Raw genomic sequence first — 12144 nt, 5'->3', positions numbered from 1 at the left:
GTGTCTAGGCCAAAGGTCTGTGCAAAGCAGGAGGGTCCACTGAAGCCCACCAGAGGGCAGTGTGAAGCCATTTTTAATCCAACAGGAGAGCAACAGACATGAAAAACATGGGGCTGTTTTTCTTGTAAGCTCTCAGACGTCGAAGTGACCCATCTGGCTGAGTGTGCTTCATCTTCAAAAGTAGCTGGCCCACAAAAAAAGCATATTAATCCCCTTAATGTAATAACCTCAGTTGGTTTAAAAGCTGCCTTATTCATGGACAAATCCAGGGAGCAAAATCCTTCCCTGAGAAAGAGACCAGCTGGTGATGCTTGTGCATCCTGCCTGCTGCAGGCTGGTGTGTGTGTGTGTGTGTGTGTGTGTGTGTGTGTGTGTGTGTGTGTGTGGTGTTGCTGGAGCAGTAACAGTCAAAGGAGAGGAGATGTGAATGTAATGTAGGCCGCTTTTTTTTTTTTTTTTACCTGTATTCCCCAATCCTGCAACAACAGTGAGCTATTCTGTGCTGGCAGTGAGTGTAAGCGGAGTACAGATTTCCCCGTTTACATTAAAGTACATCATTCTATATGGTATTTTTACCATATGCTTCATTTGAATACTTGTATAAGTGTAACTTAGCCTTAATTTAACAAATCACCGTTTTAGGAGCATATTTTAAATGTGACACTGTACACATGTACATTCAGGCAAAATAAAACAAGCCCCAAAGGAAGTTAAGTTATTGTAGATTTATATTAACAATCAATCTTTCCTCAATTTGAAATAAAAAAAATATCAGCAAATAAAGGCAATATCTCTTCGCTCTGGGGTTGAGGGGGGCTGAGGGGGCTCTGCAAAGAACATAAAACGTGTCATGTATGCATTTTCAGTCGCTGGTTTTGTCACACTTGGGGCCGCGTTTTTCGGGCAGCTGCAGCTCATGAGAGTCGGGGTGTCATGGGAGCTCCGACAAATTTGAGATCCAAAACCGGCGCTACCTGCTCGTCGCGTACAGATGTCCGCCTTGCTGCCGTACACGGCGAGCGACAAGCCGGTGAAGTCTGTGAAAGACTGGGTCTGACAGTGGCTGACCATCACGAATAACGCTGATGAGTTCTGCATTGATGACTCGGCTTTCCCATGCAGTGTGCAGCCGCTGCTCACATTACCTGCGCACATGAAAAGAAAAGTAAGAAAATCACTGCTAACTGCATCAACGCGAAGGCTAGCACATAGAAACAAAACCTGACCCGACTAGCCAATGAGGAGCAGAAACAGTCTAATTGCGTGCATAAACATGTTCATCAAACTAGAGGGGAAAACATTTGCAAGCCTGATTTTAGGCGACGATCCTGATCCACTTAGCCGCCGAGAGGCTGAATTAGGGGGAAAAAAAACATACCTTACCCGACGCGCTGGCTGAAGTTTGAATCAACTGAATAAAATGCTCCAAAAGTACTGCTTCGTGCATTTATTGGTGATTAAAAACAGAGCACTAACATCAGAAAGGCAGGAATTCCATCTACAACAAAAGCAAGCGGTCAGCTAAAAGTAGCACTTCCCGTTCACCCCCTCTCCGTTCAAAACCCAAACACCAGGTGAACAGCTGACTGGCTACCACCTCTGATGCTGACGTACCACCACCACGTGACCCGCCTACCCCGATGTGACAATACAATAATATCAATGAATTTCCGCGGTTATAGCTGCCACAAAGAGCTGGCCTCTACACTGATCGATAGCATCCTCTCAGTGAGGCTCAGTCATCAGCATCCCATGTGTCTCCCTTCCTCCCTCCCTCCCTTCCTGATTGACACCGGATTGCTCCACTGCTCATTCACGAGCACCAATGAGGACTGTGTCCGTGTTTCTGTGGGAGGATAAAATGCGGATCAAGACGGCTCTCTGTGTTTTTCTTAGCCTGGATGAGAAGTTTGCGAGCTCCTGCGTGCACGCATGCTATTAAACACTGGCGTGTACCCACTCTTCAAATCTCGATATAATAATGTATAATAGGTCACTCAACAACTGTGTTCTGCAGACTCTGGTGCGGTCCGTCCGCGGAGCGTTATCACACTGATCAAATAATGATCAATACATTCTGTAGCTTAATGTTTGGATATTTGTCAGAGAATGAAAACGTAAAAGGAGCTACTTTCTTGTAATTCACATTTTTGTTTGAGCTGCCTACATTATTTCACCTGCATGATTCCTTTAATTGTTTTGAAATTATTTTTTTCGATCGTGGCTCATTAGGTCTGATTGCATACAAAAGTGCGTAGGGGCAAAACACTACTAATCAAAATGATCACCTGGATAGTTTTAGAAAATTTGATTTTAAATGGGACTTAGTTTAAAAAAAGAAAGCTACGTTTAAACGTTAAATATTACCGTCCAAATCTCTCAAACGCCCATAATCACGGGTCAAATTGTTCTTTCCTATAATAAAACCGATGTTCAGAGAGACGGTGTTAGTCTGAATCAGGATTTTAATGTGAAACATGCTATTCTGTAGCGCCACCTAGTGGTCTTTCCCTGGAAGGGGAAATCCTAATTCGTGTCAGAGTTGACGATGTCAGTAACAACACTTGTGTGTATTATGTAAATACAAGGCGGATGGAACAAGATGCCAAGTTAATGTTATAAATGTTGTAGAAGGAGTGTGGTGGAGTCCACTTCAGCAAAACAAAAGCATAGACTACACTTTACGTTTCTTGTCATTAAGGAGGTTGTGGTTGATGTGAGCTTTGATTTCTTTGAAAATTTTCCCCGTGTTCCTTAAACTGTTTTGATGTGACCCAATTCATTTTTTTCCTGCTTGCTTCCTCTCTTCTACTTGTCAGATGTGTGGTAGAAGGTAAGGAAGCTAGGCAGATTAGGGGCCCAATAGCAAAAATGAACCCCTATTGATCCTCCCAGTTGTTTCCACTCTGTGCATTTAAACGTGAACACTACTTATCAAATACTGTGCATTCAAATACACACACTGTATCATGCTGATAATATGAATCAGCCATTTCTGTGCTTGTGTTTCATTTTTATTTTTTTATTTTTGCTGTGAGCATCCCACCACTGGGGGCCTCCCTGCTGTGAAGTGTGAGAGGTCATAATCAGCCAGGTGAGGCACTCAGGTGTGGCTGATGAGTGGGAGCAAGCAGTTTTAGACCGTGGCGTGACGTGCATTCTTTTGAGAATAAAAGTTATCCAGCAAGCAAGAGTCTTCCATTAGTGGAGAAGACCAAGGTGAAGCAGGTGTGACAGACAAAGCTAACACAGAAAATGTTTTGACATGTCGGCATAAAAAATACAAAAACGGCAGCAAAGCAGACATGGGACTGATATGCTTCTAAGTCTCTAGATTATGTGATGTGGCTAAAGGGAGACCTTGAAATGACATAATTTATTAGAGGTCTTGTAAAATGTAAAAGTTGATATTAATTCACGGATTAAAAACACAAGGAGGGCGCAGGAAATGAACAATAACACGTTTTAAGGCACACGGTACCCAGCCACACGTATTTTCTATTTGCGCAGAGAAAGTACGAGCTCAGAAAGAGGCCGTGAATGCAGCTGTTATCGGACTTTAGCCGAGTGGGCGTTTACAGACATGTTCTACAATCACATAGCAGTATTGCAAGAGGCTGTGGGGTAACGGGGCTTCACCACCAAGGTGCAAGCATGTCTTTGCAAAAACTTATGGTCTATGTGTCGACGGTGTCCTTGTTTTGCTTTATGGTAGGGGTCAATCTCCTGCTCCGGCTTATGCATTTTATTTCACCAAGCCTCACCAAGAAGATCATCCTCAAAATGGGTGAAAAGACCACCATGACCCAGAATCCCAACTTTAAGTATGAGGATTGGGGTCCTTCATTTGCTTCTTCCGATTTCATCAAAGCTCAAGTCCGTCGCGTGTGGTCATCTCTGGGACAAGAGGCCTTTGTTGGAATGAAAGCTCCAAACTCACCTGTGGTCAACATGGAAGGAAAGAAAACAAGTATCTGCCAGTACTTGAAAGGTAGGTTAATAGACTCCAGCTGTGGTGTAGTTGCACCTCTGTCTGCTGCTAATTTCTAATATGTATTTTCTCTATAGGCAACAGACCGCTGGTGCTGAATTTTGGAAGCTGCACCTGACCCCCGTTTATGTACAAACTTGAGGAGTTTAAGCAACTCGTCAAGGACTTCAGCGATGTAGCTGACTTTCTTGTAGTGTACATTGCCGAAGCGCATTCAACAGGTGAGTGACAGTTGACAGGTGAAGTTGTTGCCAACGTGACATTTAGTGGTGGAGGAAGAACTTTGCATCTGGAGTGGAGAAGGGGGAGGTCAAGCTAATCAACTTTATTCATTCACACTATTCTGAAATACCTTAAATATACAGTAGAATCTTATCTACAGTAAATTTGTCAAAGGCCATCACTACTTTGCATCATGGTGGAAAATCCCTGCAGTGGAAGAGTTTTAAATGCAGCAATGGATTTTTTTTTTCGTTTATCTTTGCATGAATACAATCTTTGCATGAATACATTGCTAATACAATGATGACGTAAAACTATTAGAGCGATCCTGTAGTCTGCTTTTCACTTGTGTCATATTTTACCAAAACAGCATAATGTTGAGTTCACCAAAACAAACATTGAAAGTCACTATAGAAAAGTCATTTAAGTCCATGACATGTAGCTCTGTGCTTACGGCTCAGCTGGTAACACTACCATAGTCTGGGCCTATAAAAGTACTTAAGCACTTGGTGCTGTAATCACAAACACAGCAACCATAAAACAGGATTTACTATTTGGTCATTAACTGCGATGTGCCGCTGCATTCAGTGCCATTCCAGTAAATTTACTTTCTTGTTCTCTGTGTCAGACGGTTGGGCCTTCACCAACAACTTCAACATCAACCAGCATCGGACCCTGGAGGACAGGCTGTCTGCAGCACAGATCCTGGTTCAAAAAGAGCCCCTGTGTCCAGTGGTTGTGGATGACATGAATAACATGTCCGCCAAAAAGTATGGCGCTCTGCCCGAGAGGCTTTACGTGCTGCAGGCTGGGAAAGTTGTCTATAAGGTGAGCTCTGTTACTGACACCGAGAGAAAATACTGTTCTTTTATGTGATGTGAGCCTGATTGTTCTCTCATGCGATAGCGTGATTCTAGATAATACCAGCAATCTCTCCTCATGCCATTGCGTGAGAAGGAGCAGTTGAACAAACAGATACAACACTCCTATTCTTGGCATGGAGCCAGGCTAACATTAGCCATGCCACAAATGTAAAAATTGCACATTATCAAATGATAAAGACATGTTTCTGATGTCTTCTGCTGGTACGTTCTTTCTGATTATAATGAAATCGCGTTTGCTCAAAATGAAAATGTCATCCGTTATGTGTCATTAACATTCCTCACTCTGTGTTCCGAAGGGGATGATGGGGCCTTGGGGCTACGATCCACTGGAGGTGCGTCAGTTCCTTGACAAGATTAGATAAGAAGGTTGTTTAACTCTGACTTTAAGTCAAACCATGTATTTTCCATCCAGTCTCAGATTGAGGGGTCTGTGTGTTCAGTGGGGGAGGGGGTGTCAACATTGTAAACAAAGTACTGATATAACACAACAATTAAATCAATACACTGCAACGTCTACACGTAGTTCTATAGCTGCTCTTTGGCATCTCTTACATAACTGCTCCAATCTTGCATTAATATTGCCTTCAGGCTCTCCTGTACTTCATGAAAAGATATCTCACTCTCAATCTCTGACCCTGAACACACCTCTCTGTGTTTCTTGGTGACGGCTACAGATCAAACCGTTGGCTTCTGTAGCCAGATGAAGTGAAACAGGGAGAGAAAGTTCAGTGGCAGGTTTGTGTTTGCGGTATCGCGTGATGTACAGAAGATGCCACCAAAGTCGTCTGAACTGTAAAGGTTAAGACCTTCACCTTTAAGTCAATGGAGGCTCTTGTTTTACACCTCTCTTGCAGGTTCAGTTATCTTTAAGTGTACCATCAGCATTTTAATCTGTGTTAATCACTAAGGGATTCTATTGTCTATGGATTGTCTATATGAGGAGGCTGCTTTTTACATGATGGGTACAGTGCAAACCTCTGGGAACTGTAATCTGATTAAAAGATGACTTAAAAGTAGGCCTTCTCTGAATTAAGTAGCATTTATGATTTGACACCATGAATCTAATGTGTAATAAACATCTCTATCAACTATCTGCATTTCTTTTAATGTTCACAATACAATTAGTTTTGAATGTTGACATTATAGTATAATAAAAACAACCTGGAAAGACTCCTGCATCAAGTTCTCGATTTATCCGCAACATGTGATTTTAAAGGGTAAAGCAAATTATCTGTTTGCCTGTTTTCATATTTCTTCCTCCAATTAAAGCCAGTGTAGCTGGATGGAAATGAAAGAGGCTGCGTTACTCTCACTGTAAATCATTCAAATGGGAAGCACCAGAACTGTGTGTAAGTCATTGTTTGCCACACATCTGTATTGTGATCTGCATCTTGCATTGACACTTTGCTGAGTCGCTGTGACTCATCCTCTCTCTCCCCCCGACCCATTCAGACAAAATGCAAAGCTCCAGAGGTTTTCTTTTTTACACACACAACAGTCTTCCACCACATGGCCGTGTGGCTGTTGTTTGCTGTCTTGTCTGGAAGTGATAAATGGTAAACGTAGTGTACTGCACATGGGGCATTTAAGTTCAGTGAATCTAAGCCAGTCGTGCATACATGTGCATTGTGGAGTGTCGCAGGATATGAGTTAATACCTAACTGTCTGATCTTTGCACGTCTGTGGATTTTGGCTTCCACTGTCTGTAAAATGATCCTACCTGTCCACTATAGTGTTACATAACAATGTAATCAAATAGGAGGGGGGGGGGGGGGTGGAAAGTACTGTAGATTTTAATTTGCCTTAAGGTAAGTATAATTAGGCTCCCAACAGTATTTTCATCATTTGCTTAATTGGCTTCCGCCTCTTCTTACCCACACCAGCACTAAATGAATAACCTCCTCATATGCTTGAGTTCATTTTAATATGTTCTCCTGCAACATTTTTCACGATCCACGCAATAAAAGAGCAGCGTTAGTGGTAATGTGACTTGCCTGATTGGTGTGCGACAGTACAATTAAATCCTGATGAAAAAAGCAATGATGAATATATCAAGCAAAAAAGCCCCTGAAGATAATCATGTAAGTCTTAAAAACTACGGGATCATAACTCATGGTTGCAAGTCTTTTAGAATATGGTCGTATACAAGGCAGTTTTGTGTGGCTACAGCTTTCATAACATTAACTGTGTGGCTCTGATGTTGGAGAGCAGGTTTGGCTGCTGCCCAGCCAGGCCACATCCTGTGGAGAGCAGCCAGCAGCAACTCAACCTCGTTTCCTATTGTTGCACAGGAACCAGAACGCTGACAGATCCTCCCAACCATATACTTCTGTTAAGATTCACATATCTTAAGTAAAACCAAAGCCAGCTTGTGTAGTATGTTCATCGGCTTTTTGGGAGGGTAAATGTCGTGTCTAGGCCAAAGGTCTGTGCAAAGCAGGAGGGTCCACTGAAGCCCACCAGAGGGCAGTGTGAAGCCATTTTTAATCCAACAGGAGAGCAACAGACATGAAAAACATGGGGCTGTTTTTCTTGTATGCTCTCAGACGTCGAAGTGACCCATCTGGCTGAGTGTGCTTCATCTTCAAAAGTAGCTGGCCCACAAAAAAACATATTAATCCCCTTCATGTAAAAGCTGCTTTATTCATGGACAAATCCAGGGAGCAAACTCCTTCCCTGAGAAAGAGACAGCCAGGGGAGAGCAGCAAGGTGAGTAAGGCTGTTTGTGCTTAGCTTGCAGGTCAGATTCAGAAAACTTAAAGTCCGACTTTGATTCACAAAACATACAGAAGGAAGCTATAAGTTAATCTTAAAACTCCATGGGACCCCCACGCGACCTGACACTAGTCTCACTCCTCTCATGTATCTCACCACTATCCTATGTACACTGTGAAAATGGCACTTTCCTTGTTCAGTATATTTTCTCACACTGGCCACGTTCCACATGTTGCTTGAGTAGAAACAAAGGTTAGCTCTTCTTCCAAAGCCTGCAGGACCTGTTGGACTGTCACTGTAACACATACAAAGTAGATATTTGTTGTCATCCAATCAATGTACAGTGAGGAAGGTCCTACCAAGGACACCCAGTTATGATAAATAGGCATCTTAAGTAAAATCTGACAAGAGTTCACAATGCTGTGCAGATCAGACGTTTCACTTTTCTGCCTTTGACCCTCAAGATAAAACTATTCAATAAAGATTAGGGGGAAAAAAAGAAATATAATACAAATTTGTGTAGTCGAACTCTTCTTACTTCTATCACATTAGTCATCTAGTTATCCGCTGCAGTGGCCCTGACCCCACAGGATGGGACCACTGGTGTGGACAGCTGAAACTCTGTCCCTTGTACTTTCTCATGTCACAGCATGCAGAGTGTTTCCCTGCCATTAAGTCTCCTTCATGCTCCCAGACTTCCTCTTGTTGGTCCGGTGGCTGTGGGCTACAGTGAGCCCTGGCTCCACTGCAGGCACATATAAGTGATCGGTGTGCTGGTGATGCTGGTGCATCCTGCCTGCTGCAGGCTGGTGTGTGTGTGGTGTTGCTGGAGCAGTAACAGTCAAAGGAGAGGAGATGTGAATGTAATGTAGGCTGCTTGCTGTTGGACAGTTACACTTTTTTTTTTACCTGTATTCTCCCAATCCTGCAACAACAATGAGCTATTCTGTGCTGGCAGTGAGTGTAAGCGGAGTACAGATTCCCCCTTTTACATTAAAGTACATCATTCTATATGGTATTTTTACCATACGCTTCATTTGAATACTTGTATAAGTGTAACTTAAGCCTTAATTTAACAAATCTCAGTTTCAGGAGCATATTTTAAATGTGACATTGTATAAATGTACATTCAGGCAAAATAAAACAAGCCACACAGGAAGTTAAGTTATTGTAAAATTATATTAACAAGCAATCTTTCCTCAATTTGAAATAAAAAAATATCAGCAAATAAAGGCAACATAGGACAGATGTGTATAATGTGTAATGTTCACAGGAAGAAAAAAAAGAAACAAAAAATTCTCATCACATTTACAACACTGCCGCTAAGTTTATAATGATGCCTACTAGAATCGGTTTAGAAAGCTTTGACTAACTCTGAATAACTGGGACAATATATACGTAGTCAAAGATTGTATCAAAATATAAAAAAAATGTGTGGGTGGGCAAGAGGGGGCAGGACCAAGGGGACGACCAATGATACAGGAGGGAAATATGAACAACCAATATGCATGAGAGATTAAAATGGGCAGCTCATTCATAGCCAGTTCATCATAATCAACCAAACTGGAAATAACACAGAAGGCTACGACGATGAAGAGCACAGAGTGTTAAGCACAGACAGGTAAAGAGATATACACCACATCTTAAAGCAGGTGTCCACATAGAGAAGAGCAGCACTAGGTAGTATGTTGTACACAGATTCTCAGCATTCATGCACTCACTTCTTATGCCAAAGTCTGGTTTCCCTTGACAGAACGCAACAGCAGCCTAGCTGTTTAAACTGAAACAGCAGAGAGTGCAGAATCGCATCGCTGTCAAAATAAGAGACTGAAATTGATCAAACGGGATCAAATTGACATTGTAAGAACCATCTGAGCACTTACATACCGTGAAAGGTCGTCACAATAAAAGCCGTCTTTTCAGACCTCTTTAAATAGAAGGGTGGGCGTTGGGAAGAATAGTACATTATTCATAAAGGTGGCCACAGAGTAAAAGGCAAAATCTGAGTCCTATGTCAACTGACTTTTGTGACACAGTATGCATGGCGATAAGTAAAATGACGAGACAAAGACGTTCCAAGCTCACAATGCATATACACACTCTCCAGTGTTTTAAGTGACAAAAGCGGAGACATTTCCTGCACATCTTGCACCACAAAGCAATAATTAAAAAGTACAAGAGGTAAACTTCAACCTTTTTTTTCTCTCTCTTCGCTCTAGGGTTGAGGGGGGCTGAGAGGGTTTTATGGGGGCTCTGCAAAGAACATAAAACGTGTCATGTATGCATTTTCAGTAGCTGGTTTTGTCACACTTGGGGTCGTGATAAATGGAGAAATTGTCCTTCATTTTGAGCAAGGAGCAGTGGTCGCCAGCCATTCCCATTTTTCTCCGATCAGCATTCTGGCGTTGGTGTGGAACCAAAATGGCGCCTGTCCCTGATTTGGTGCTGATGTGTTTGGCCGTGTCCTATAGTAAGTTCAGATCCTCGGAATGATGGCAAATAATGTCGGGTGGGGCGGAGGGGAGGTCACACGCTCATCGTCATGGTTGGAGAGTACTATGGAAGCACAGAGAACAGAGGATTAAAACACACCGAGCTCTACTGGGTCAGACGCCCCAGCTCGTTCTCCACACTGCTACTGCAAGCGGTGATGTTAACATGCTGTGACTGTGGTTTCACTGTGTGGTCAACAGCGCTCTACCTCTGGCTTCATCAAAGCACTTTTTTCAGTCCAGCGTTAGCTGAGGAGAACGGGCACGAAGGAGGACTTACGTTCTCGCTCTGAAAGGAGTGGAGGAAGTTTCCACTCAGCTCCCCGTCATCCCTTGGGGTCCCAGGAGGATTGCTAATGCCACTTAAATTGTTTGGGGAATTCTGGAGAAAGAGTGCACAATGTTTTGTCTTTTTTTATTAAACGTATACCATTTCACGAGAGAAGATTAAGCTCTAAATGCAAAGATTATCTGCATGTTACAATATTTACCTTGTTCATTCCATCCATATCACCAGAGCCTAAGAATGAAACAATTTGAGAAACAATGTTTGTATTCTATGGCTGTAAGAAAGGCATTTTTAAGCAGTGGCCCTATTTGATCATGGAAAGTACTGTAGATTTTAATTTGCCTTAAGGTAAGTATAATTAGGCTCCCAACAGTATTTTCATCATTTGCTTAATTGGCTTCCGCCTCTTCTTACCCACACCAGCACTAAATGAATAACCTCCTCATATGCTTGAGTTCATTTTAATATGTTCTCCTGCAACATTTTTCACGATCCACGCAATAAAAGAGCAGCGTTAGTGGTAATGTGACTTGCCTGATTGGTGTGCGACAGTACAATTAAATCCTGATGAAAAAAGCAATGATGAATATATCAAGCAAAAAAGCCCCTGAAGATAATCATGTAAGTCTTAAAAACTACGGGATCATAACTCATGGTTGCAAGTCTTTTAGAATATGGTCGTATACAAGGCAGTTTTGTGTGGCTACAGCTTTCATAACATTAACTGTGTGGCTCTGATGTTGGAGAGCAGGTTTGGCTGCTGCCCAGCCAGGCCACATCCTGTGGAGAGCAGCCAGCAGCAACTCAACCTCGTTTCCTATTGTTGCACAGGAACCAGAACGCTGACAGATCCTCCCAACCATATACTTCTGTTAAGATTCACATATCTTAAGTAAAACCAAAGCCAGCTTGTGTAGTATGTTCATCGGCTTTTTGGGAGGGTAAATGTCGTGTCTAGGCCAAAGGTCTGTGCAAAGCAGGAGGGTCCACTGAAGCCCACCAGAGGGCAGTGTGAAGCCATTTTTAATCCAACAGGAGAGCAACAGACATGAAAAACATGGGGCTGTTTTTCTTGTATGCTCTCAGACGTCGAAGTGACCCATCTGGCTGAGTGTGCTTCATCTTCAAAAGTAGCTGGCCCACAAAAAAACATATTAATCCCCTTCATGTAAAAGCTGCTTTATTCATGGACAAATCCAGGGAGCAAACTCCTTCCCTGAGAAAGAGACAGCCAGGGGAGAGCAGCAAGGTGAGTAAGGCTGTTTGTGCTTAGCTTGCAGGTCAGATTCAGAAAACTTAAAGTCCGACTTTGATTCACAAAACATACAGAAGGAAGCTATAAGTTAATCTTAAAACTCCATGGGACCCCCACGCGACCTGACACTAGTCTCACTCCTCTCATGTATCTCACCACTATCCTATGTACACTGTGAAAATGGCACTTTCCTTGTTCAGTATATTTTCTCACACTGGCCACGTTCCACATGTTGCTTGAGTAGAAACAAAGGTTAGCTCTTCTTCCAAAGCCTGCAGGACCTGTTGGACTGTCAC

At 42.6% G+C, this 12144-nt stretch overlaps 1 protein-coding gene and 1 long non-coding RNA gene across 2 annotated transcripts; one reads left to right on the top strand and one right to left on the bottom strand.

Annotated features, from left to right (window-relative positions):
* The first annotated feature begins 3651 nt into the window (after nt 1-3651).
* LOC121605398 (type I iodothyronine deiodinase-like) lies at nt 3652-6248 on the top strand. The gene is made up of 4 exons (XM_041935291.1): nt 3652-3991; nt 4069-4212; nt 4842-5041; nt 5394-6248. The coding sequence occupies exons 1-4, from the start codon at nt 3655-3657 to the stop codon at nt 5457-5459; spliced, it is 747 nt and encodes a 248-aa protein (XP_041791225.1). The 5' UTR covers nt 3652-3654; the 3' UTR covers nt 5460-6248.
* Nucleotides 6249-8972: 2724 nt separating this feature from the next.
* Nucleotides 8973-10856, bottom strand: LOC121605878. The gene is made up of 3 exons (XR_006006807.1): nt 10796-10856; nt 10585-10686; nt 8973-10368 (listed from the first exon to the last, which is right to left on the bottom strand). It is a non-coding gene; the product is annotated as an uncharacterized LOC121605878 (long non-coding RNA).
* Between the last annotated feature and the right edge of the window lie 1288 nt (nt 10857-12144).

The sequence above is a fragment of the Chelmon rostratus genome, chromosome 4, assembly GCF_017976325.1.
Source record: "Chelmon rostratus isolate fCheRos1 chromosome 4, fCheRos1.pri, whole genome shotgun sequence".
In the NCBI taxonomy this organism is placed as follows: Eukaryota; Metazoa; Chordata; class Actinopteri; order Chaetodontiformes; family Chaetodontidae; genus Chelmon; species Chelmon rostratus.
This window is presented reverse-complemented; position numbering and strand designations above follow the sequence as displayed.